The sequence below is a fragment of the Hibiscus syriacus genome, unplaced genomic scaffold (assembly GCF_006381635.1).
Source record: "Hibiscus syriacus cultivar Baekdansim isolate YM2019G1 unplaced genomic scaffold, ASM638163v2 tig00110055_pilon, whole genome shotgun sequence".
Classification (NCBI taxonomy): domain Eukaryota; kingdom Viridiplantae; phylum Streptophyta; class Magnoliopsida; order Malvales; family Malvaceae; genus Hibiscus; species Hibiscus syriacus.
This window is the reverse complement of record NW_024062579.1, coordinates 112,195-139,377: the sequence shown is the minus strand read 5'-3', so window position 1 is coordinate 139,377 and position 27,183 is coordinate 112,195. Positions and strand designations below refer to the sequence as shown.

Genomic DNA, 27,183 nt, shown 5'->3' with positions numbered 1-27,183 from the left:
GATTCATTAGAAATTTCAGTACTCTGATCGCCCCTATCACAGAGTGCCTCAAGGGGCATGATTTCCAGTGGTCTGAGGAGGCAGAGGCCAGTTTTCAACTGGTCAAGCAAAAGATGACCGAGGCTCCAGTTTTGGCACTTCCAGATTTTGACAAAGTGTTCGAGGTAAATTGTGATGCATCTGGCGTTGGCATTGGTGGTGTTCTAAGTCAGGCAGGTCGTCCGGTTGCTTTTTTCAGTGAGAAGTTATCGGGATCAAAGAAAAATTATTCCACTTATGATCTGGAGTTCTATGCCATAGTTCAGTCCCTGAAGCATTGGCGTCACTACCTAGTACAGAAAGAGTTTATTCTGTTTACCGATCATGAGGCCTTGAAGTACATCAATGGCCAACACAAGCTGAGTAGACGTCATGCCAAGTGGGTAGCATACTTGCAAGAATTCACTTTTATGCTGAGGCACCAAGCAGGGAGTTTGAACCGCGTCGCAGATGCCCTGAGCCGTCGTACCTTACTTCTCACCACCATGAGTACTAAAGTTGCAGGATTTGAGACGTTCACAGATATGTATGCAGCTGATCCTTCCTTTGGAAGGATATTTCAGGAGGTAACTGAGGGTCACCGTCATGATTTTGTTTTGCATAATGGGTATCTGTTTCGTGGATTACAATTGTGCATTCCAGATTGTTCATTGAGGCAGCAAATTATAAGTGAACTCCATAACGAGGGACACTTTGACCGAGATAAGACATTGGCCCTTATCTCTTCTGAATTTTATTGGCCCAAGTTGACTAGTGATGTGGCCCATTATGTGGACCGTTGTTATGTGTGCCAGCGGTCTAAGGGAGTTCTCACCAATGCAGGATTGTACACTCCCTTACCTGTTCCTGAAGCTCCTTGGTTCGATGTCAGCATGGATTTTGTACTAGGCTTACCCCGCACCCAAAGGGCCTCTGATTCTATCTTTGTTGTGGTTGACAGGTTTTCCAAGATGGCTCATTTTGTAGCTTGCAGAAAGACTATGGATGCTGACCGGATTGCCCATCTCTATTTCAAGGAGATTGTGCGTTTACATGGTGTTCCTCGATCCATCACTTCAGATCGTGATACTAAGTTCATCAGTCATTTCTGGAAGAGCCTGTGGGGGAAACTGGGAACGCAGTTGAATTTCAGTAGCGCCTACCACCCCCAGACGGATGGCCAGACTGAGGTGGTGAACCGAAGTTTGGGAAACCTTTTAAGGTGTTTGGCAGGAACGAAGCCGAAGCAGTGGGATTTGGCATTGCCTCAGGCAGAATTTGCCTACAACAGATCAAAAAACAGAACCACAGGTTTAAGCCCATTTGAGATTGTCTATGGTCAGAACCCATCCGGGGTGTTGGACTTAGCCCCTATTCCACGTATAGGACGTTTCAGTCCTAAAGCAGATGAGATGGCAAAGTATCTTCGGGGTATCCATGAGCAGGTGAAACAGACCATTCATGAGAGCAATACCAAGTACAAGACTCGGGTCGACAATCATCGTCGTCAGGTACTTTTTGATGTTGGTGATTTTGTTTGGGCTGTATTAACTCGTGATCGTTTTCATGTTAGTGAGTATAATAAGCTTAAGGATCGGAAGATTGGACCTTGTGAGGTCGTGTAGAAGATCAATGATAATGCTTACAGGTTGCGACTTCCCAGTCACTTGAAGACTTCTGATGTCTTTAATGTGAAACACCTGAGTCATTGTTTTGTGGATCCTGATGACACTACTCTGAACTCGAGGACGAGTTCTTTCCAACCCGGGGTGACTGATGCAGGGGGATCCGAGACAGATGATGCTGAGCTGTCAGATTGCACGTTGATGGCGCTGAGATACCATGAGTTGGCAGATCAGCGCAAAGGCGGGAATTGATTGTGACATGTTCCTCATTGGGGTCGTTTTGAGTATGTTTCAGTCTTTTGGTCATAACTTTGGCTACAGGTGTCAGAATCGCGCATAAGACCCCAATCCGGAAAGCTCTTTTCGACGCGCACGCTCTCCACATCGAGCTACGCTCCATGTGGCCTTTTTTTCAACCTCAAATTCTGCCGTTTTCCCCTCCGAATCACTAGATTTAGTTATTTTTTACTATTTATGGTAATATTTCGATTGTTAATTAGGAAGTCAATTTAAATCCGATTTAGGCCGGATTTTTTGGAGATTGCTTATTTTATTTCGAATTTTAATTTATAGTGATTTTCGGGATTTTGCTATTTTTGGCAAAATTCGAATAAAGACGATTTTTTTGCTATAACAGTCCGGCTTGTGGACTGCTTTTTGGATGGTTTGATTTTATAATATTTTATTAAACCCTAGAGACTTTTTTTCTCTGGTTTTTGGGCGAATTTTCTCTTGTGAATCGTCTGTTGGAACTAGCCTACAGGATAATCACTATTCTATCTGGCGTCAATTTTAGGACAGCCATGGAAATGACCAGCAATTCATAAAAAGGAAAAGACAAGGCAAAATTCAAAAAGATCAAATGCTAGAAAGAAGGTTCTCAACAACGAAAAACCTTAAAAACACAATGGCGAGGAGACCAATGAAGTGGAATAGCTTATTTAAATTCAGGCTTTTCTGGGTATGTGCAGCCAGACCTTAGGATGATAACATTGGATGCATAGCAGCCAGCTTTTACGCAAACATCAATGGGTTTCTCTTGAATCAATTGTGAAAGAAAACCTCCAACGAATGCATCACCTGCATAAATTTGCATTAGACTCCATTATGCTATTGTGGTTTACTTTTTGACTCACCAAATAGTGCCCATTTCATCCACTCTCCTTTTTCGGGTTATGTTTCGAATATAGTAAGGTCATTACCGGTAGTGAAAGGGAAAGGTTGTATACCTGCACCATTTGTATCAACCTGTTTTTCCTTGGGTAACAATATAACAGGGAACTGCTTCACTTTCCCATCCTCGGCAACAACTACCGGATCTGCACCGAGTAATGACAGTGATCCTCTTGTATGTTCCAGATGCTTTTGGCCACTGAAATCTTCAGGGCGATCTCTGCAACATCGTCAGTCTGGAAGGCAAAACCCGCTCAAACAGGTCAATACCAAACATAATCCACTTCAAAACCACAATAGCATCCTATATTTAGGATTTAGCAGCTTATTACCTCCCAGCCATGAATCTTTGAGAAGGTTCTCGCTTCTGTTTCATTGCCAAAGACAAAGTCGACATACCTGATAGACAATAAATCCAGAGAGTTACTTTCAGTACACGAAAATTAATTACCACAGAAGGAACACATGAAAGTTCTTACAGTAGAGCTTTCTCTTGTGCGTCCTTGGAGAACTCGCAAATAAATGGAGCAGAAAGATTCATCGCAAAAACCTACATTCAAAATAAATACGTCAGATCACCAAGCCGACGAACTTTCATAAGGAGGGATTTCAGCCGCACGTCATATAACGTACCTTGTTCTTTGCAGCTGCATGTTCAGCAACAAGCTGTATTGAGTCTGGTGACACAGTAAGAAAAAAACCAGCAATATAGAAGTACTTGGCCTTCTCAACTGCACAAAATTATTTATAAACAAGTTAATCCCTAGAAGTGACAGTTTTTTGTTTCAATTATTCTTATTGGACTTTCTCCAACGAGCAAGTTTAATCAATTTATAGTCCAACCAAAGCAAAAAAATAAAAGAAAATGAGAACCCAACGCCCAGGTCTCTGGCTTCTTCAAATGGTCAGACTTGTAGCAGTTAGCAGCTGATAGATTTGCAATGAGTGACCTACATATAGATCCAAGTTTAAATCTTGCTATTCCAGCACACGCAAGGACAACTAAGAAAACGGATGCACCTAAGAAACAAGGAAAAACAAGGTTATTATCAAACAAGTACCTTTCATCACCCACAACACAAACAGCACAAGTTCCTGTTGGTGTAGATTCATCCTCAAGATAGTGGACCTGATAACACAATAACAACAATACTTATTCTCAGTTCCAAATCTATCTTAAGAAATGCAAAGTTGCAAGTCAAAATAAATATGCATCCAGAAACAGGATGGTAATTGGACACAGCAAAGGAGCATAATTATTATGCTTAAAGTTATTCAAAACTGAAATAGTATATGTATACCACTTTCCCCACTTTTCTTTTCAAATTTTCAAGGTTCCTCAAAATGGTTTAGAAAGATAAAAGGCTCACATTAACACCAGCAGCTTTTGAGTTCTTCATTTCCTCTCCAAACTTGTCCTTCTCAATGCAACCAATGTAAACAGTTGCGCCAGGAATTTGAAGCATCCACTGCACAAGGACGAACAAGTTTAATCTATGGTGACAATAAACGTTATAACTGCTTTTTCCCAAAGCTCCAACCACATATAAGAAGCACCACAGTATACCTGTCCAACTTTGATTGAATTTTGAGTAGAACCTGCACAAATAAAAAAAATTAAGGAAATCATAATCAGCCACTATGTTCTGATAGAAAATTCAGACTCAAGCAATCCATGCATTATGTCACGGACCGCCAGCCCATGACCGAGAAAAACCGTCTAAGACCGCACGAGCTTGCTAGCAGCAGTCTAGCCCCGTGACAATTACCTCAAGCAATATACTCTACATTGGGTTTGGCAGCCATTTCTTCATACCAGTCACAAAGAGACATTAAAACTGAGCATGCAGCACATTTTGGTTAGGCTAATCCCTAGGGCTTGTAATTGGGAGGCTGATAAGTTAGCTAAAGAGGGGATTGGTTGAACGTTCTTTTAGTGTTTTTATGGTTATGTTTAGTCTCTTATTTCAGGTGATGTTGTATTTAAAGTCTTATGTAATTTTGGGTTATTAATATATTGAGATACTATTTTCCTCCTTCTGCTAATTCTCTTCTTAAGAGGGTTTTATGAGGGAGATTTTTAATGAAACCTCTTATTCCTATAAAAATAAAAAAGGTATCTGTAATCAGACGGTGGAAACCATATTATAGACACCTGTTTTTGTTCAGGTCGGAAAAATATTATTATTACTAATATTACAATTACATTATGTGCAGGCTCCATATGCAAGCCCAGTACAAAAGACTCAAACCAGATTACAACAGTCAAATCCCTTAGCCTGATATCCAACTCGAAGTTGACCCAAACCGGTCGTTTCCCCAGTCGCACACCGTCGTCACTAAAACCTGCGAACAGTGCACTCAAGTTGTCATCAACAATAAACAAACTCCCCAAATTCAAACAACCATTTTAAAATCTCATAATCCCGAAAAATCAGAGTTTACCTAACCTAATCACCACCCCAAGTCAAAAACCATACCCTACCACTATCATCATCTCACCTAAATCACTACACCATTAAAAAAAACAAATCTACTTAATTACCTAACTCACTTAAACCCTACCCTACCACTATTATCATCTCACCATAAAGCAAGGGAGGAAAATCAAATGTTGAAAAGTCAAGTGGCCACCAAGTGGCCAACTTGTGAAAATTAATGGCTAAACTTTCGGTGATCCAATTTGGCAACATGATTTTGTTGAAATTTGGTAAGGGAAAATTATCAAATTTATTCCTTATATTTTAGGGTATTTACAAGATTAGTTCTTAAGCTACAACTATAAATACCCTAACTCATTTAGATTCAAAATCATCCTAAATCATTCTAGCTTTCTTCCGATACTAGAGAATTTAAAGAGGTTTTTTGAGAATTGTTCTCTTTTTTATCAAGAGAGAATTGTTATTGTTTTCTCCTTGTTAGATCGAGAGAAATTGTAATTCCTATTTTCTAATAGTAAAATTCTTCTAACTTTACCTATGATTTTTACCTTATATTATTTGGAATGATTTTGAAGCTAAATGAATTAGGGTATTTATAATTAAAGCTTAAAGACTAATCTTGTAAATATCCTAAAGTACATGGACTAATTTGATAATTTTTCCTTACAAAATTTCAATAAAATCATGCTGCCAAATTAGATCACCGAAAGTTTAACCATTAACTTTCACAAGCTGGTCACTTGACTTTTTAACATTTGATTTTCCTCCCTTGATTTATGGTAAGATGATAATAGTGGTAAGATAGGATTTAGGTGGATTAGGTAATTAAGTAATTTGTTTTTTTTATGATATAGTAATTTAGGTGAGATGATGATAGTGGTAGGGTAGGGTTTTTGACTTGGGGTATAGTATTACATCAGTTAAATCCCTCAGCCCACTGAAGATCCGACCTAGCCCGATATCCGACTCGAAACTGACCCAAACTGGTCGTTTCTCCAGTCGCACACCGCTGTCACCGTCACCAAGACCTGCGAATAGTGCACTCAAGTTGTCATCAACAGTAAACAAAACCCCCAAATTCAAACAATCATTTTAAAATATCTCATAATCCTGAAAAATCGGGATTTACCAAACCTAATCACCTAATACCATACCCCAAGTCATCATCTCATCTAAACCACTACAACATTAAAAAAAACAAACCCACCTACACCCTACCACTATTATCATCTCACCATAAAGAAGGGAGGAAAATCAAACCATTTGAGTAGGTTAGGGTATGGTAAACATTTTCTTTATGGTGAAATGATAATAGTGGCAGGGTAGGGTTTAGATAATTAAGTAAGTTTGTTTTTTTAATAGTGTAGTGGTTTAAATAAGATGATGATAATAATAGGATAGTGTTTTTGATTTGGGTGTGATATTAGGTGATTAGGTTAGGTAAACTCTGATTTTTTAGGATTATGAGATATTTTAAAATGATTGTTTGAATTTGATGATTTATTTACTGTTGATGATAACTTGAGTGCACTGTTTGCAGGTCTTAGTGACGGCGACAGCGGTATGCGACTAGGGAAACAACCGGTTCGGGTCAACTCCGAATCGAATATCGGGCCGAGTCGGATCTTCAGTAGGCTGAGAGGTTTAACTGATGTAATACCATACCCAAGTCAAAAACCCTACCCTATCACTATCATCATCTCACCTAAACCACTACACCATTAAAAAAACCACCTAATTACCTAATCCACATAAACATATCCCTTTACAATAAATCAACAAAATCTTCCACTTTTTTAATTAAAATTTTCGGTGCATAAATGCATCACCGAAAAAACACCTAACATTGTTGAATTTCCAACAATTGTTGACCACCAAAAATTAATTTTTAACCATCGCCCACTTGAAGATTTGATTGGTGACTAACAATTGTTGAAAATTCAACAAGGTTAGGTGTTTTTTTGATAGTGCATTTATACACCGAAGATTTTAGTCAAAAAAGAGAAAGAATTTATTGATTTATTGTAAAGGGATAGGTTTAGGTGGGTTTTTTTTAATGTTATAGTGGTTTAGGTGAGATGATAATAGTGGTAGAGTAGAGTTTTTGACTTCGGTATAGTATTACAGTAGTTAAATCCCTCAGCCCACTGAAGATCTGACATGGCTCGATATCCGACTCGGAGTTGACCCGAACCGATCGTTTCCCCAGTCGCACACCGTTATCGTCGTCACCAAGACCTACGAACAGTACACTCAAATTGTCATAAACAGTAAACAAACCCCCTAAATTCAAACAGTTATTTTAAAATATCTCAAAATCCCGAAAAATCGGGATTTACCTAACCTAATCACCTAATATCATATCCCAAGTCAAAAATACTATCCTATCACTATGATCATCTCACATAAACCACTACACCATTAAAAAAACAAACTCACCTAATTACCTAACCCACATAAATCATACCCTACCATTATTATCATCTCACCATAAATCAAAGAAAGAAAATCAAACTATTTAGGTGTGTTAGGTAATTAGGTGAGTTTATTTTTTTAATGATGTAGTGGTTTAGGTGAGATGATGATAGTGGTAGGACAGGGTTTTTGACTTGGGGTATGATATTAAGTTATTAGGTAAACTCCGATTTTTCATAATTATGAGATATTTAAAATGATTGTTTGAATTTAGAAGGTTTGTTTACTGTTTATGACAACTTGAGTGTACTATTCGCAAGTTTTGGTGACGACGACAGCGGTGTGCGACTAGGAAAACAATCGGTTCGGGTCAACTCCAAGTCAGATATCGGGTCAGATCTTCAATGGACTCAAGGATTTAACTGCTGTAATCCTATATGAGTCCTTTGTATTAGGCTCGGGATTGAGATTGCTTATGGAACCTGCACAAAATGTAATTGTAATATTAATAATAATAATAATAATAATAATAATAATAATATTTTCTGATCCGGACAAAAAAAGATGTCTATACATATAATGTTCAACTACATCATACTTAAAACCCAGCTTCTCATCCAACAGATCGCATCATTTTGAAACAATTACATCAAGCCACTAAAAGCTCTATCCTTCAGAAGAACCATGAAAGAGATTACCTCTACTTCAGAAAACTGGTTCAGGATCTGCATCAGAAAAGTCGTCTTCTCCCTAAAGATTGGATTGTCAGCATGTAAAAACAAACCACTATTCAAACCTTTTGGTCATAGGTTCAAAATTATTCTTTATTGAAGGTGTTTAACTGTCTAAGTCTTACTAATTTACTACTAAACTACAAAGGAACACAAACAGTTTTTTTTTCATGTAGATAAACCATCAAATAGTCTATATGCATGATAACTAGCTAAACAAGTAAATCAACAATTAGGGGAGTCAAAAAGATTGAAAGAACATATTAATTGAAGGATGGGAGTGAATAGAAACTTAGCTCTAGCCCATGTATACACGCACGCATGCCAGGTGAAGCAAGGGTCTAATAGAAAGAAAGAAAAAATCATAAATATCAATCACAGTTAGAATTAATATGGATTTATACTATTTTTTTTGTCTTTTTTGCTTACATGAGAAGGTGCTTCTCCTCAGCTAAAATTGCGTTTTTCAACTTGATGTCATATCGGAAACAAGAAAACAAAACAAAAACCAGATCAGATTCCACATAAGGAACTAAACCCAAGTCCCAAAAACAACAAAAAAACCAAATCTCATAAAGCGGAAGCAATTAAAAAAATTGAAAACCGTAGTTTTTCAAGAACTCGTCGTCCTCGACAGCCGAAATGTCAAGGAGAGGATTACCCATCCCCAGGAGAATCCCTCCATACGCCATTTTCTCGAGGGGTTGTCGGCTGTTGTTTGGTCAATGAGAAAAGAAGGATGAGAGACGAAGCGAAGTGAGAGAGAGTACTAGGTGATATTCAGATCTCGGTTGTGGTGAAAATGGTTCGCGTTACTCCATGTTTATAGGCCCCACCGCGTCCCCATCTTACCAACCCAGTAAGCTCCATCCAAGAACCACTCTTTAATAAAATTATTATTATTATTATTGTTATAAAAATTATAAATAAAATCTACCTTAGATTTTTCTTCTCTGTGGTAGGTGATTATTGTAATCACTGTTTAACTTCAATCAAACTAAGATTTTTTTCTCTTTCTCCTCCATTTTTGTTCTTTTATTAAATATTTAAACCTACACTTTGATTATATTAAATAAATACCATATAGTTGAATTTATTGACAAAACAAAACCAAAAGAATCGAATTTTAATTTTTTATTCCCTCAAAAGAAAATGAAAGGGATGGTGTATGTATGTGATCAAATATAACATGCAATTTTTGAGTGAAAATTTAACCATAGTTGTTGACCGTCCAAATTACATGTTCATATGTAAATCTGTCAAAAGAACTTCTATGAAGACAATGTTTACAAGGTACTGTTTGATTTTTCTAAAACATCAAAGCTAATATATTTCATAACTTTGATTTTTATTTTAAAAATTTGAGGGTATTATAAGATAATATCTTTTAGAATTTTTATTAGTCTATTGTTAATAGAATCACTCTACAAACGCAACTATTCAAATTCAAATTCTCTAAGAACAACAACATTCTCTTTTTACTACTAATATTACTACATTAGTTTTCCATAACTTTGATTTGGGGAACAAACAATTCCATATATGACAATCGTTGAAACTCAGTCGTAGGAAGATGCGTAAAAGAAAGAATATATATTACTCGAAGTTGAGAAATATAAAGTTCAAGATATAACCCGTTCGGATTATATCGTCATTCCAACAGATTTCGAGTTCAATACTACTAAATGGCCATAGGCCAAAATATAAGTAACAAGTTTATCAAACTATGTTTAATGAATTTTAAATAATGCCATATGTTTATCATGGCTGAAGATAAGTTAAGAAGATGAACTCCATAGCTCATCAACGCGGATGTGATTTTATTAAGAGAAGAAAACATTTATAAGCCGAGGGAAAGCATAACGAAGAAATTGCAAAGAAATCCAATGCAAAACTAGAAATGCTTCAAAGAACAAACTTTAAAGGTGATCGCAAATAGCCTTAGTAAAATTGGTTGTTGTTGACGTGCCACCGAGATCAGCAGTTCGGTACTTACCCTCTGCGATTGTGTTGAGAATGGCATCCTGAATCCTATCAGCCTTGTCATGGAGGTTCAAGTGGTGCAACATTGAGACCGAACTCAATAGTAATGCAGTTGGATTTGCCATATTCTAAACAACGTCAACAATACAAATAATTAGCTGGTGCCATGGGAAAAGAAATTGCACAATGAAAAAAAGAAAGGATCATGGCAGGCAAACATATATAATAATTTGGGGTTTTTTTCTCTCTTTTTTCCCCATAATCTATAAGTTCTAATAATCAAGCATGCCGTGAAGCTTAACCCAGTCTCAAAAATCACCAAGGATATCCAAGATTTAAACCATAGATAGCTTTACAATTAGCATAAACGTGCATACAGTTACATGTTCATCGACCTTGACATACCTTAACGATATCTCAAGAAACCCAGCTCAACTCTCAACTATTAAGATTTTCTTTGTACCCACTAAAGCAATACGGGAGTAACAATCTCTAGATGTACCATCATACATCATTTTTCACAACTGCACCATGTGTATGCAAAATGACAATTATAAGTCCTAGGATAGATTTGAAGACCAACCTTTCCCGCGATATCAGGTGCTGAACCATGAACAGCTTCAGCAAGTGCTATTCCCCCCTCGCCGATATTGCAACTGCACAAAGAGTCTATGCTGTAAAACCATTGAGATGGATATGTCCTACGATCATTAGGTAGAGGTAGTTACCTTGGTGTTAAGCCCAAACCCCCAATCAATCCAGCACAAAGGTCACTGATAATGTCACCATAGAGGTTAGGCATCACCAATACATCAAAGAGAGCTGGATTCTTCACAAGCTACAAATGGCAAAAAAAAATAGTTAGTTGGATATTAGTCTCAACTTCAATAAAAAGATGAAATGCACAAATTAAACTTTTTTTTGTTCTAAAATCCAATAATGGGCAGAAAAGAACAAAGGATTTTTTGAGAGTGAAATCAGCAGCCACAACCATCCTTTCTGCTTTAGATCTTCGCGATTCTTTTTTCATTAATTTTGTTCCCAGTTGACACAAGGTACCGATTGGTTTTCTAATAATCTTCCATGGTTAACCCTATGGAAAGCTTTGAAGAAAATAGGCAAGAAACCTCGTCAGCGTGATGAGAAACCACCAGATGCTAGCGGCAATATCTGTGACGGATGATGTAATGATAGATTCAGAGTCTGTTGATGGTAGTGTAACTCCTGTTGGTGAGGGTGCTTGGAAACCTTTTCGACCTAGAATGGATCCCCACTTCCTCACTTGTTTTTTGCTGATGAGTTGATTCTTTATGCCAAGGTTGATATAGTTCAGACAAAGGCCATTGATTCAATTTTATTTGAATTTGGTCACTTCTCCGGACCAGACATAAGGTTAGTAAGAGAAAAACTCAAATTTATTTATATCTAAATACTAAACTAGAGCTGAGAAACATGATTAGTACTAGACAACGCTTTCAGGCAGTAGACACATAGGGGAAGTATCTAGGTGTTAGTGTAATGCACGAGAAAGGCAATATGATAACCAATGGAATGACCAAATTGGCAAATTCTCAACACTTTCAAACACCAATCTATGGTGCTTCTCCAAAAGAGATTCAAGGCTTGGTTGTCAAAGATATCATTGGTCCTCATTATAGAACTGTTGTCTCTTAATTTCATGGCTTAGGCCTCTTAATTTGGTCACTCCATCTTGTCATTTGTCAAATGTAATACAAGCAGAAAGGTAGCACCTACAGTAACTTATTCAAAATCTGTTATCTAAGCCTCCTGTCATTAATGAGAAAAAGAAAGCATTATAATGTTCACAGGAGGAAATTTATCATACCATCATACAGCAGTTGTCAATGACTACTTCCTCATAAGTTATCTCGGGGTATTTCTCTGCAACTTCACGACAACACTGAAAAAAGACAAGTAAACCAATCTTAATATATGGTGTTCCAAAAATTTAATGAGCTATTAAAATAGGCATTCGAATTGAAAGACCTTAAGAAAAAGACCGTCTGTTTTCTGCATAATATTGGCTTTATGAATAGCAGATACTCTCTCTCTTCCATGGGTCTTAGCATAATGAAAAGCATATTCAGCCACCCTTAAACTCGCCTGACGAGTAATAATCTTTAGACTTTCAACCACACCTCTCACCACCTAGATGCAAAGCAAAAGAATAGTTATATTTATAAAGAATACCCCATCCATCAAACTGCACATCAATTATGAAAAACAAACTTACTTGATGCTCAAGTCCACTGTACTCCCCTTCAGTGTTTTCACGAATAGTGATAAGGTTTACATCATCGTAGCGAGTCTTATAACCCGGGAGACTATAACATGGCCTGACATTGGCATAAAGATTAAGTTCTTTCCTTAGAGTAAGGTTCAAAGACCGATGACCTTTACCAATAGGAGTAGCCATTGGACCTTTCAAGCCTACCCGATTCTTTCTTACTGATTCTAGACTTTCCCAAGTTAGAAAGCTTTGAGTTCTTGGATCAACTTGGTCTCCGACATAATGTTCTTCCCATTCAATTGGCACTTCAGCAGTTCTAAAAACCTAAATCAAATAAAATTATTCAGTTTCAACCAAAATTTCACTGAAAGTAAATAATAAAAGGTCTTGATAAAGACTTCTCCTTATACAAACTTTTATCTATTTTTATTCTATAGATCAGCTTACAAATTAGAAACAGCTAGTTATTGACAGTTAGTGCCTAAATCAAAAACTTTTCGAAGTTAATTTTAATTTTTTAACACTAAAGATTCAATTCATGGATGCAAATACAAAACTGAGACTTTACAAGCGACAATTCGATGCAATTGAAATTTAGAAAAACTAAAAAGAAAATAAAATGGTGAGAAAGCGGGAACCTGTTTGACGGACTCGGCGATCTCGGGGCCGATTCCATCGCCTGGAAAGAGAGTGGCTCGGATGGTATCGGTGGTCGAAGAGAAAGGTCTGGCTAAGGAGATAGGTTTAGGGCTACCATGGGAAAGGATCTGAGTCACTCGTCGTCTCAGGAGCTGAGTCGCCATTGATGTTTTGGGTTTATAAATTAAATTTATAAAGCTGATGGCTTTATTCCGAAATATGGAAGCGAGGACATATTCTTTCTCTACTAGCAGGACTCCTACTTTTAATTAATATTCAAACATTAAAACAATGCCACCCCATCTCCTAGACTTGAAGAAAACTATTTGTATACATTGGTATTATTTATAATACACCTATATTATAAATAATATTTTAATTTTGGAACATATTATCAATAATCTCAATTGTAGTTTGATATCTATATTATTTTTATCAGAATGTAATAAAAATTTAAATTAGCTTATTGGTTAAGCTCTCACCTTTATTTCTTAAGGATTAGAATTTGAATCATTCCAAATATAATATTTTAATAGTAATTTTTCCTAACAAAATGGCATCTATTTTTAGACTTTTTTGACATTAAATAATCGCACCAAAGTGGTATTTTTTGTGCGATATCCAAGTCCACAATTGTAAGTCAGGTCACCGTATCATTAACAATTTACTAACTTAGTGATATAATTAAAACATAAATCAAAGTTTAATACTATAATTGAAAAAATTAAAAATTATATAGTATAAATGATATTAGACCGAAAATTCAATGATATCCGGTATAGTTTACTTTTTTGGCAGCTCTCTAATTGTCAAGTAAAAATTTGTTTATATTGATTTATTTTTTATAAAAAAAATTATTATATTCATGATCATTTATTTAAAATATTTACAAACATGTTCATTTGACATAACCGCGAACATTAAATGAATATATTTATAAATGAATATATTTATAAATATATCTATGAATAATTGAATATGTTCCTGAATATTTAAAAAATTAAACAATAATTAAAATAATCCTAAAATTTTTATATATAAAATAATTAAGGGTAAATTATGCATTTAATACCTAAACTATCAATTTTGGTCCATTCTAATATATAAACTTTCAATTTTTTTAAAACCATACCTAAAGTTAGTTTTTGTTTCATTTTAGTATCATGTTCAAAATTTAATGTTAAGTTTGATGAAAATTGAAAGTTTAGGCAATAAGATAGACCAAAACTGATAGTTTAGATATTAAACACGTTAAGGTTTTAACAATGGGGCACTAAATTAAACATTAGGTATGGTTTTGAAAAAAAATTAAAAGTTTTGGTACTAAAACTAATAGTTTAGGTACTAAATATGTAGTTTACCCAATAATCAAATATAAACATTAATAATTATATTACATATAAATAAAATAAAATAAATATTTTTATAATAAAATATGAAATTTTAGGTTTAACTGTAGCATTGCCTCTAAAATATACCATTTATCTCGAGTTACCTCCTAAAGTATTTTCGAGACGTTTTACCCCTAAAGTTTAAATTGTTATCTCGTTTAACCCAAAACGTTAACTTCGTTAAAAAAAAACTTCAGTAACCAATCAAAACATGACATACCACCTCTTAATTTTTATTTTCTTTATTTAAATAAATAAAAAATTATATAACAAAGTTACCCTCTTTCCCTCCCCTCCACTGTAACATCACTATCCCTTTCCGTAACCCCCAACATTTTTTTTTCATTAATAAAAATAATCCTTGTTTTTCATCTCTATGCTTTGACATATAATTACCTTATAAAATCAAATGATCAAATAAAATCCAAAATCATATTAGTTACATTTATGAATGAACAGAACTATGAATGAATCATGGAAGTTCGGCCAGTCGGAGGACGGACAATACGAGAAATGATGAAGCCAAAGGGAAAGGACTTGCTCTTGTTTCTCGTGTCGTAGCATATTGACCGCATCTTCCAATATCTTTCCGAGCTCGGATCTTTCGGTTATGCTCAACACCGGCATGTCAATGTCGTTACTAGCTCGGCATAGCAATGACATCCATGATTTTAGCATCTTCATCATTGTTTGCCTCGACCTCTCTTTGTTGCATACTTTGGTGTTGACATCGTTTTTCGCCCGGGCGGGGAAATACCGATATTGACTCGGGGGTTTTCTCTTTGAAAATCGTTTCGAAATGTGAGGAGCTGCCACCAATCAGTTAATGTGCGATTGGAACACCGTAAAAATCGGATGATTTTAATAAAACATTTTATTGTAATAAAATACTGTGGGGTCTACTAAAAATCCAAAAATCAGGTTCGGGAGTCGGTTATGCGTGGGGAAGGATTAGAACCCCCACAAGCACCCAAAAATTAGTACCTAGTTGATTACCCTATATTTAAAATAGGAGATTTTGAGTTCGATCTTAATTTAACTTAAAAATCATTAAGGATGCAAAGTTAAAAAACAGTGTTCGTTTATCGATACCGATAGCATTTTCCCCCGAGCGTAATTACGGGAGATCAGCTATTGTGTCTAATAAGAGAACATTGTCTCGTTTTTAGAAAACATGATGTGGTTTTGAAAAGGATGTCGACTTATTTAGGGAATTACCAGTAGTCACCCCCTGAGCACGATCACGGAGGATATACTATTAACTCCTTAATAAGTGAACAGTGCCTTAAGTTTTAAAAACAATGCAATCAAGCCAAATTTTATTTAATCTTAATTTTACTAAAAATAAATTAAGGAACTTAAGGGCTCAAATTTAAAAAGGTAGGCTCTAATATTAATCCTATTTGATTTTAAATAATTATTAAATCTTTTTTTAAGAAATAAAATATATTAAGATATTTTAAAGATTCGAACAATCAATTCAAATAATCGGGCTTTTTATTGTGAAAACTTGAATCGAATTGTTCCCCAATTAAACTAAAGTGTCTGCCTAATTTCTAACCTAATTCGAGTATTAATCTAATTTAAAAACTAAATCTAGAAAATTGAAATTATGAAACAAAATAAACTTAAAAATAATTAAAATAACAAATAATAAAAATAGTTAAAACAACCAAAAATATATATAAAAATATAAACTAAAACATATATAAGGACCTAATTATAATAAAAATCTAATTACATTGACTAAAATGCAAGAAAATAAAAATTAATAACTAAATAATAAATAAACAATGATCAAATTAAAATAACAGTAACTAAATTAAAAACTAATGGTGACTAAATTAAAACAAAACCAAACAGAATAATAAAATTACAATAAATTAGAAACAAAAAGTTCAGTGACCAAAATGTAAAAATACGATAAAGTTTGGGGGACTAAAACAGTGAATAAACCAAAATATAAAGCATGCATAACAGAAAGGTAAAATACCAATTTTGGTCCCTACAGGTGACCAAAATGCATGCAAATATAAGGGATTTAAAACGCAATTTACCCCTAAAATCCTATAAATACCAAACATTTTAGTTTTTTTTTTAATTTCATTTTTCATTTTGTTTTTTAAAAAAAACGAGATAGAGGGGATCTCTCCCTAGAATCCGTTGCCGTATCCGGTGACCATTGGGCACTAAAATTTCGGCTTGTTCGTCTCATCACAGTGGTCACGGATCTAGGCTCTGTTTTGTCAGGGGACGATCCGATCGTCGTGAAATGGCCAAAGACCGCTTGATTTTCCTGGGCTTCGATCTCCTTCGTCCACCGTTGGTTCGGGCCCAATTTTCAGTATACTGCTCCCCTTTTCGAGACGCTCCTCCTCACCGTTCGGATCGGCGAACCGACCCTTCAAACGCCGGCGAGGATCCGACAGAACGGTAAAATACATTTTTCCCTTTTTTTGTTATTATTTTTTGTTTTAAAATCTAATAAAAAATAAAATAAAACGTAAATACCAAAAAAATCTTTGATTTTTCTTTTTGCTTTTATTGATTTTTGAATCTAAATTCAACCCCTCTATTACATTTTATATTCGAGTTTATATAGCCTGATTTACATTATTTTTCACTTGTTTTTCTTTCTTTTTTTTTGTTTTTTTCTTCAAAAATGTTTAAAGTCAAAATAGTTGGTATCATTGTTTGTTCTGTGATTCCAGTTGAAATTGGGTGGTAGTGAAGCATTCGGTGGTAGTGGAGAAATCACTGATCTACCGGATCAGGTCAATTCCCGGGTCGAATTCGGGTCAAACTTTGGGCTTGATACTAGACTGAAAATTGGTGATTACATTCGGTCTTCTCCGGTACCATACGGTTTGTTTGAACAAAAATGGTCCAAATTAAAAAATTATTTACTAATAATTATATTAATTATAGTAATTATATGTCAAAGAAGGAGGAGACAGTAAAGAAAACGTTAGAGAAGATGATTGGTCTATCATTGAAGTAAATTATCGAACAGGTTCTTGACGTCGTTGAGGGCTACGAATCTTCTTGTCAAAAATTGCCTTCCATTATTGCTTTTCTAACCCAAAATTAAGCTCATCACCCTTATCAATCTCCCGATCTTACCTGCTCCCCATCTTCTCTGTTCCATCGCCAAAACCCATTTGGATTCACCATTATTTTTTTGCATCATAATCATTGATCCCATCCCAAAAATTTAGCTTTCAAAAAAAAGCATAGGGACGAACGAAGTATATAACATTAATGGAGTTGTACGGAGTGATGGAGAGGGTAAAGAAAGCCGAAGAGAGATGGAGGAAAATGGAGAAAGGGAAAAACATAGGTGTTGGGGTTAAGGAAAGGGATGGCGATGTTACGGTGGAGGGAGAGGGAAAGAGGAGTAATTTTGGTATATTGTTATTTTATTATTTTTAATTATTTTTATTTATTCAGATAAAAAAATAAAAATTAAGAGGTAATGTGTCATTTTTTGATTTGCCATCGAATTTTTTTTTATTGGAGATAACATTTTAGAGTAAACGAGAACTTTGAAGAGGCAAAACGTCCTAAAAAATATTTTAAGAATAATTTGGCACAAATGTTATATTTTAATAAATGAACTAAGAAACGAGTTTATATATGAATTAATAAACAAATTTATTCATAAATATAAACAAACCGAACATATATTTGATCAAACTCATTCATTAAATAAATTAAAATATGTTTTTTATTTATATATATTTATATAATTTAATATACAAATAGTATATTAACGATTCCGTTCATTTACAGGAATATAAACATCCGAAGGATGAATTGTGAATGAAACCCGACATTATTTCATTTCTTTTACAAGGAAATTCAAGTGATAAAGGATTTGGATAACAAATCTCAAAAGATTAAAAATGAAAAGAAAATAAAAACTGGCATATTGGAAGAGGGGCACCATTCCATTCCTCGAGACATTCCGTCATTGGATCAATGAGCTTCCCCTGGCACATTGACGTGAACACCTTGTCAAACTCCTCACCTGGCGAGATCAATTTTTCACCACTTAGCAACCTTGTACAATGGATAAGATCTGCATTCCTTGATCTTGTTCGGGATCACAGCATTTCCGTTCTCGAACGATTCCCTCGAGCTCTCGACTTCCTTCGGCAGAGCAGCCTTTAGTTCTTCTTCAAAAGCCGCAATCTTTTGGAAGATTGAAGTGCTTGCATTCTTCTCGTTTTCTCCATTTGTTAATGCATGCTCCACGAGTACTTGCCTCAGTTTCTGCATCAATGGATGGGTAGCACTGCAGCGATCATCGACGTGGGCAAAAACACATTCACAGTACACGGCTTTGAGTAGATCCTTCTCACAGAATCACGAAGGGTGTAGTTCACCGTTGGCACCGGTGGTGGTGAGGATTTTCTTAGCGATCTGGCTCACAGTGTTCTTCACCGTGTTCTTAAAATTTCTTCTAAATGCCTCAAATCAATCGCTTGACAAAGGGCCACCAAGTATGTAGAGGACATCAGCTTCAAGATATTAACAGCCTCAGCAGTTTTCCTTGAAGATATTAGTCCCAGGGAGTTCACATCTTGGCTGTGCTGCTCAGCACTTTGGACATGCTAGTGACCAGATTAGCAAGGTATTGGAGCTCGGAACAATAGGATGCCATTGCGATTTCAGCGCCTTTGAAACCATAATCAAGACTGGGATTCCTACCACCGGAGAGGTTTGACGGGAGACCGTTGTTGTAGAAATCGTTAACAAGTTCAGAGAATTGAGCAAACATTAGTTTCCCAATAGCTGAAATAGCCAAACGAGCATTGTCCATTGAGACTCCAATGTGGGACCTTGGAAGTTGCCACCATGTAACGCCTTGTTCCTCCAAACATAAATCAAAGGGTTATCATTGACAGAGTTAATCTCTCTTTCGATTGATTTGGTCGAGAATCTGATCACTTCAATCTGTGAACCAAGCCATTGCGGGATGTCCTAAGAGCATACCGATCTTGTTTCCGTTTCTGCAGGGGGTCCATTTCATGCAACTTCTTAGCTGCTTTAACATAAGAACTCAAGTATGTGTTTCATTATAGCTGCAGCCTCAATTTGTCCCGGATGGTGCCACGAAGCGGTCCAGCAAAACATGGAGCGGCAATGTAGGAAAGAGGGACAAGATCCCCAGATGCAGTAATTGTGCGACGGAGCGGCAAACATGAAGTTATGTTGCTGTTGAGAAGCTTTGTAATTGCCTCGAGAATCTCAAATCTGATGCCAGAGTATCCCTGGAGCAGGGTATTGATCCTAACAAGCATGGCTGCTCTGGTTGCCGAGTGAGGAAGTGTGTGGCACGACTCAGTTCCATGGCCAAAGATCCCAGCATTCAAAAACATGCAAGAACAACAAAACAATCGACATCAATAAAAGTAACTCGGTTATAACTAAGCACTGAGTCAAATAGTAAAATGCTATTCAACTCACCTAATGAGCTCTTTTTGAAGGGCAGCTCCTTGCTTGGTTCTTCGATGTGAACTGTGAAGTAGCGCCGAAGCCAGTGGTGACGCCATAGGTGTCGGTGCCTTTGTTCATGCAATCAAGGAACCAATCAGAACTGGCCCTAACGCCGCCCCTTGCGTCCTCGGAAAGCTCAACCTTGACACCCAAGTCACGTGTAGCAATGGCAGCAACTTGAGAAATCGTCAAGGTCTCACCGCCCAGCTTCACCGATGGGTTCCTGTATTCAGCCACCATGCGTTTCACTTCGTCCAAATGACTTCCCTTGAGTGACTCGGCCGCAACACCACCAACACCACCAAATGACTTCCCAATTCAAAGGATCAACGGCACCACCACCAACACCCTTTGAAGCAGTGCAAATGCTCTCCAAGGACCCGTTTTGGTGACCATTTTGGGTGATCGTCTCCATGTTAAAACGAAGAAACAAATGATGGAAAAGAGAATGACCCAAAGAAGAATTTGAAGTTCTTAGCTTTTGAATGTATTTATTTTAGAGGAAGTTGATTTACTTTCCCGCCTGAGGAGAAAGGGGAGAAGAAAGTTGGTTTTAATAGTGGAGAGAAAGGGAGGGAAAGGGGAAGGAAACGAATTAGTGAGTTGGTAAGCATGAGCGGGTGGCAATGGTGCACATACGCGTAAATAATTTCTGGGTCTTACTCCTTCCTCTTAAGGATGCTAAGTCATAATCTCTGGGTCTTACTCCTTCCTCTTAAGGATGCTAAGTCATAATTTTTGGGCGATTGATTACTTTTCTCGTGAAATTCGAGTAAACATAGATTCATCCTTTTGTGTTTTTCGAGCTCAATGTCTTTTTTCGTGAAATTAGAAATTTTTCTGCAAAATTGTATGTAATGTCATGAATGTTATGGCCCTTATCTCTACTATACAACATCTCTATATCTACTCTAAAGATGAAACAATAATTCATTTTCAATACTATCTCCAGTATTATCTCTACATATAATAACAAAAATCAGAAATCAGAAAAATTACAAAATATAAAGAATTAATGTGGTTTTAGCTTCAATGATAAAATTGATTCATCAAATTATTTTTTAGTATAAATTAATATTAACGATTTTTAATTAATTTAAATAATAAACAAAATTTGGGTCTCACTTTCAATAAAAAAATCAAAAAAATTACAAAATATGTAGCTCAGCTACAGTTCAACGCCAGTTGTAGCGTGCACTGTAGCTGTCGCCACAATGCAGCTACAAAGTGGCGATGGGCTGGAACATAGGATCATCTCCAAAGTGGAGATCTTCGCAACTCCAACGATGCGCCGGAGATGGCCTAAGTATGCCTAAAATGCAATTGTCTCATTTTTGGTGTTTTTATTTTCAAAGAGAAGTCTTTATCTCTTAATTTTGGAGTTCATGGTGCGTTATAAGCGACTTTAATCATCATAGTTTACGAAAACATGATTTTTTGGGAATGTTGATAAAATGTCCTTTGAGCCAAATGCTCATCCTTTTTTAAGAATTGGAGCATGAGTGGCTTATCGAGATGATATCAGAGTTATTTCTACAGGTTCCTTGTTAGAGCCCCTATCAACTTCCAAAATATTTTCGATTCTTAGGAATTTTTGTACAGTAACACACAACGATCTCTTTTCAAGGTAAATAAACTATTTGTACTTAATTTTAATGCAAGATGTGAAGCAAAGTGGGCTCTTGAAAAAGAATTTTTTTATTTATATATGAGAAAATAATTTTTGACAAGTACATAACAAACATTTAAAAGATAGAATAACAAAAACAAGATAGGTTCTCTAGATATCAATGACATAGACTACTCCAAACTAAAATGTCGTAAGAAGGTTTAAGCATAGCTTATTTCGAGGGGATCTCAAAGATTTTGACAATACCTGAGGAATATGAAATTCTTCCTAAATCATGAGGATTTTGGATGCCATAGCTGATTCTCGAATGCATTCAACTTTAATCTAATGTCTTTATTAATGATGTCATCACGACATAGGATCTCTTCATACGCGAACTCGAATACATTCAACTTTAATCTAATGTCTTTATTAATGATGTCATCACGACATAGGATCTCTTCATACGCGAACCCCAACTCATTAATCAAGCTATCCTTTATGGATTTTCAACTTGAGACCTCATTTGGTTTCAAGATGTGTAACATCCTCAATATCGGGTTAGTGACTAAATTGTAAAGTCTCAGAATTTGGTGGTTAGAATAAAATGAATGAATAATATAAAGATTTAAATGTAAATTATTGTGTAGGATGGAATTGAAAGAAAGAAAGAATGGAAGGACAATAGAGTAATTGCAAGGAAAAATAATTAAAGAAAGGATAATTATGTATATATAAGGATACACGTGGGTGGAAGGGGAGAAAACACCCAAGACTTCCAGAGTTCTCTTCTTCTTCTTTCTTCCTTGTGCGTGTAAACCAAAGCAAAGGTAAGATTTCTGATTTTTGAGTTTCTTGTTAAATTTAATATTGGGTTTTGATTATTAGATGATAACTAAGCTTAAGGAAAGCTTAAGTTATCTTAACATCAAAGGATGATGGATTTATGAGAGATTTAAGATTTGAAGTTCTTAAATGAAATCTTGAAATAGAGTTCATAACTAGAATTGAAAGTTAAATTTGATTTGTCGTCAATCTAGTTAAGATATACGAAGTGTTAAAAGCAGAATTCAAACATGTTGAATTATTGATGTAATTCTTGAATTATATATGAAGGATAGAATTTGGAGGTTTAAGATGAAATAAATGAGTATAAATTGGTCTAAGGATGTATACTATAGTTAAGAATGAAAAAGAAGATTAAACATGAAGGATTTAATCCAAAATGAATGAATTTTTGGATTCAAAAAGAGAATTCTGGGCAGAGTGCATCGATGCATATTCATAGTGCATCGATGCATCAAAGTTAAAACCCAGAAAGTGTTTGAAGGTGTATCGATGCACAGGTAGTGCATCGATGCACTCTTTTAAAATAAAAAGATCGAATGCAATTAGTGCATCGATGCATAAGGCATGCATCGATGCATCCCATTAATAATAAAACATCGAATACATTTTATGCACCGATGCACAAGTAGTGCATCGATGCATACCTTCATTAAAAGAGGAAATTGTCATTTATCTTAATCTAAAAAGTAAACCATTATAGTATATTAGCTATAATACTGATATAGATCCATGTGTGATTATGTAGATACTAAAAGTAAGCTTATTCCAGAACGATCAAAGGATTATAATTGAATCAAAGCAAAGCTAAGGTGATTGCATACTATATGTATAGTATAATGGAATAAGACTTGTGATAAGTCTAATTCCTATATTGATTTTCATAGTACAATAGTTATGAACATGCATACATGATAATTATTGTAATACATGCATAAGGCATATATATATGTTCATGTGATTGGATAAATGATGTATATATATGAATAGATTCAAATAACTATGTGATATGATATGTGATATGAGAACATGACATGAGCTACATGATCACAAGAGAAATGACATGAGCTACATGATCACAAGAGAAATGGCATGAGTACATGAACATATAAAATATAAGAATAATGTCCATAGTATACGATATGAGAGCTATAGGTGTAATTGGCATGCCAAGAGTCGAGGGTATAATAGTCATTCGGGACGTAGTCCTTCGGGATGTAGTGATCCTACGGGACATATATGACAGTCCTTCGGGATGAATACTGAACTAAGGTTCAGTGCCCCATGAGGGAATTGATACGAGCTGTGGTGACAGCATTAGTACACAACCTCAATGCACTCACATACCTCTATTCTCAATAATATACATGGGCAATTAAAATACAAAGTAAAGTGAAAGTGGTACAAGAAGTTAAGTTTTGTACATGCATGATATGATTATATATGTTATTGTGTAATAGATACATGCATATTGAAATGTCATGAAGGAAATGGTAAGAATGCATATTCATGAAGATATTGTTGCATATTCATTTATTGCCTCACTAAGTCTATGACTTAGCGTGTAAGTGATTTACACGTAGGTACCAAGAAATAAGAAGATTCAGAATAGCAGTGGCACGGACAGCAACATTACTAAGAAATCAGATCAGAAGTAATTGACAAAGTAGGTATTTTGTTGTGTATAAAGTGTTGGTATGTAATAATTGGTTAATTACGAATGCTCTGATCGATTTTGTATTAAGTGGTCTCTTTTATGTAAATTAAAGTATTTTGTTTTAATGAAAGTTTTAAATTCCTAAGATTTTTCTTTAAGAATCAAAGTTTGAAAAGTCAATGTGACATCTCGGACTTGTATTCGGATCGAATATGAGTTAGGGGTGTTACATTTAATGGTATCAGAGCTACGGTTTAGTCGATTCTCGGCATAAACCGGAGTCTAGAGTGTCTGATAATGTATACATACCAACAAAATAGTGGAAACTTCTGATCTGATGGAATAGTAAGTATGATGTTTTGCTAATAGAATTATATAGTTGTATTTTTATAGATGTCCGGACGATGTAGTTCTAGGAATGAAGCGGGAGATGATAGACCCACTGAAAGTAGTAATTCTGTTGAGTTAATCGATTGACGGAATCGGCCAAGAGGAGGGTGAATTGGCAATAAAAATTTTGGTGGAAGCTTTTGCAGAAAATTGAAAATAATTGCACAGCGATTTAGAGTGGTTCGCCTTTCTCAATCAAAGGCTACGTCCACTACCTTAGCTATCCACACTAAGGATTTTCCACAAATTCACTAATTTGTCTTTCTTTTGAGGACAAAGAGTAACCTTACAAGCCCTCAAGAATTATACCCCAAATTATTGAGGACACTCTCTCTCAAAGAGAACAATACAAATTTTGCAAACTTACAAGGAAATCCTCACAATGTAGATTGTTTGCACAATTCTAGAACAAAGAAAAGAACACTAAAAAATGAATACAATTGAGCACAATAAGTGTTCTTGAAAGCAAGATGAATATTGAATGAAAAATAGGTTTAAAATGCTCAAACTTGAGGTTTGATGCTTTCTCTTTGATTCTCTCTTGATTCTAGTTGCTTGATGTTTCTTGTTTTTGATCAATGGCTTCTAAGCTTGCTTAAATACACCTTGAATCACTTCTAAACGTTGGGGATGATTAGAGAAGATAATATAGCTGTTTTAGTGTGAAAATAATTAACTTGGAGCGTGGGGGGAATCGATACCCCCTATGGGGAATCGGTTCCCTAAGTGTAAAATTCAAATATTTCGACCGTTACACAGGGGGGAATCGGTACCCCCTGGGGGGAATCGGTTCCCACCGAGCATACTGGAATTCTCGGAGCCAAACCATTAAGGGGGAATCGGTACCCCCTTGGGGGGGAATCAGTTCCCTCTGAGCAATCTGGAATTTTTGGCTTTGAAATTGTTCGAAATACTTTGTAAAATTATTTTGAAATTGTTTTAAGATTAAAACTTAATTTTACACTTGAGTAAGGATTAAAAATGATTTTTGAAAGATTTAGAGTAATGTTTTGATATTCGAATAATTATATCGAATATACTTAGAAAACCTTTATTGCACAATCTTAAAATTCATTTAATTTAATTTGTTATATCGAAATATCAAAATGTTTTCAACAATCTCCCCCTTTTTGATATAACAAAACATTTTAGTAATTTTAAGATTTTGAAATCAAAAACCGACGTTTTTGAAAATTACTCCCCCTTACTTTAACACTTACTCATCTTTTAAAACATTTAACACTTCTCCCCCTTTTTGTTAAATCAAAAAGATATTTGTAATGATTTTAAACAAGGTTTTTGAAATCATTTAGCCAATTCGATTATAGTTTAAGCTACTAAGATCACAATCAAGAGAAACGTTAGCCATTAGTTCATAATCAATATTCATAAACAATGTGATATGGCAAAAAATTGGTCATATATCTAACATGCTGTAAATGATGCAGTAATGAATAAATTTAACCACACCAAATATATAAGTTCTCATAAATCCAAACAAATTCAAAATCAATCAATCCACAAATTCAAACATTCCAAAATATTCAAAACGTTAAATCAATAATCTTTTAGTTCAAAGTTTTTTAAAAACTAAGCATAAAATCAAACATCCGAATCGGGAGGAGGAAAACGAGCTAGCATAGCGGCCTTCTCGTGTGAGAGTGTATCAATACGTTCATTCATCGAAGCGTTGTTTGTGCGCATCTCTCGGAGGATTTCTAATTGTTGAGCTCCTATTATGGATAAATGAGGCTCTATAGAAGTAAAGCGTGAATCCATGGTAGCATATCGGAAATCAAATGTCTCCATAAAAGATTGAAAATATGGAGGTATTTGATGCGTTTGTTGTGCTTGCTCCTCGGGCTGCTCAGGCTCATCTTCGGCTTCATCGATGTCCCGCATTAATTGTTGAAGCTCGGGATCGTCGTCAGCTTCTGGTTGAGCTCGTGAAGAACTAGCTCCCGGAGTATGTTCAGACGATCGAATCCATTCACCAGTTTCCTTATCCTTAATCCATCCCGCTCTCGTTAAGGAAAGAAGATTAATTTGTTTCTTTAGAGGAAAGGAGGCATCTAGACCAACTCTAAGCCCGGCTTTAGAAAATAGGTTACTCAAAATGCAACCGTAAACTAGAGATGAACATAGTTTCTTGTTAGGTACAAGGTTTACGGTTTCAATAATTTCAGCAAAAATGATATGAGGTAGGTTTATTTTAATACCGTTTTCAAAACAATGTAACCACCAAAGATCCAAGGCTCTAAGAGTAGAATAACGACCTCCGGATGGTCGAAACCACCAAGAAATCATTAGATGAAGAAAACGTTCATGAAGGTCTAAGACACTTGCACTATCCCTTCTTTTATAACGAGATCCTAAGATTTGTTTTTCATTTGAAATACCATCATTATCTAATCCGAATGCATTGGCTATGTAAGCCGAGTCAATATATAAGAATTGTCCTAGGAGGTAGGAACGAATTCCTATAGTTTCGGTTTCAGTTTGGTTTTTAACA

At 35.5% G+C, this 27,183-nt stretch overlaps 1 protein-coding gene and 2 pseudogenes across 1 annotated transcript; all 3 read right to left on the bottom strand.

The window, feature by feature from the left end:
- Window positions 1-2,461: 2,461 nt before the first annotated feature.
- LOC120214208 lies at window positions 2,462-4,637 on the bottom strand (annotated as a pseudogene).
- Window positions 4,638-7,541: 2,904 nt separating this feature from the next.
- On the bottom strand, window positions 7,542-20,615 carry LOC120214211 (annotated as a pseudogene).
- Window positions 10,122-13,470, bottom strand: LOC120214207 (isocitrate dehydrogenase [NAD] catalytic subunit 5, mitochondrial-like). Its single transcript, XM_039212156.1, has 7 exons — window positions 13,276-13,470; window positions 12,641-12,961; window positions 12,394-12,555; window positions 12,233-12,307; window positions 11,115-11,224; window positions 10,970-11,042; window positions 10,122-10,514 (listed from the first exon to the last, which is right to left on the bottom strand). The coding sequence occupies exons 1-7, from the start codon at window positions 13,438-13,440 to the stop codon at window positions 10,323-10,325; spliced, it is 1,098 nt and encodes a 365-aa protein (XP_039068087.1). The 5' UTR covers window positions 13,441-13,470; the 3' UTR covers window positions 10,122-10,322.
- Window positions 20,616-27,183: the final 6,568 nt, after the last annotated feature.

Coding starts and splice junctions, on each gene's coding strand:
- LOC120214207 (XM_039212156.1), bottom strand. CDS start 13,440: ATGGCGACTCAGCTCCTGAGACGACGAGTGACTCAGATCCTTTCCCAT. Junction 12,556..12,640: donor ACAGTGGACTTGAGCATCAA/GTAAGTTTGTTT, acceptor CTTTGCATCTAG/GTGGTGAGAGGTGTGGTTGA. Junction 10,515..10,969: donor CACCTGATATCGCGGGAAAG/GTTGGTCTTCAA, acceptor GACGTTGTTTAG/AATATGGCAAATCCAACTGC.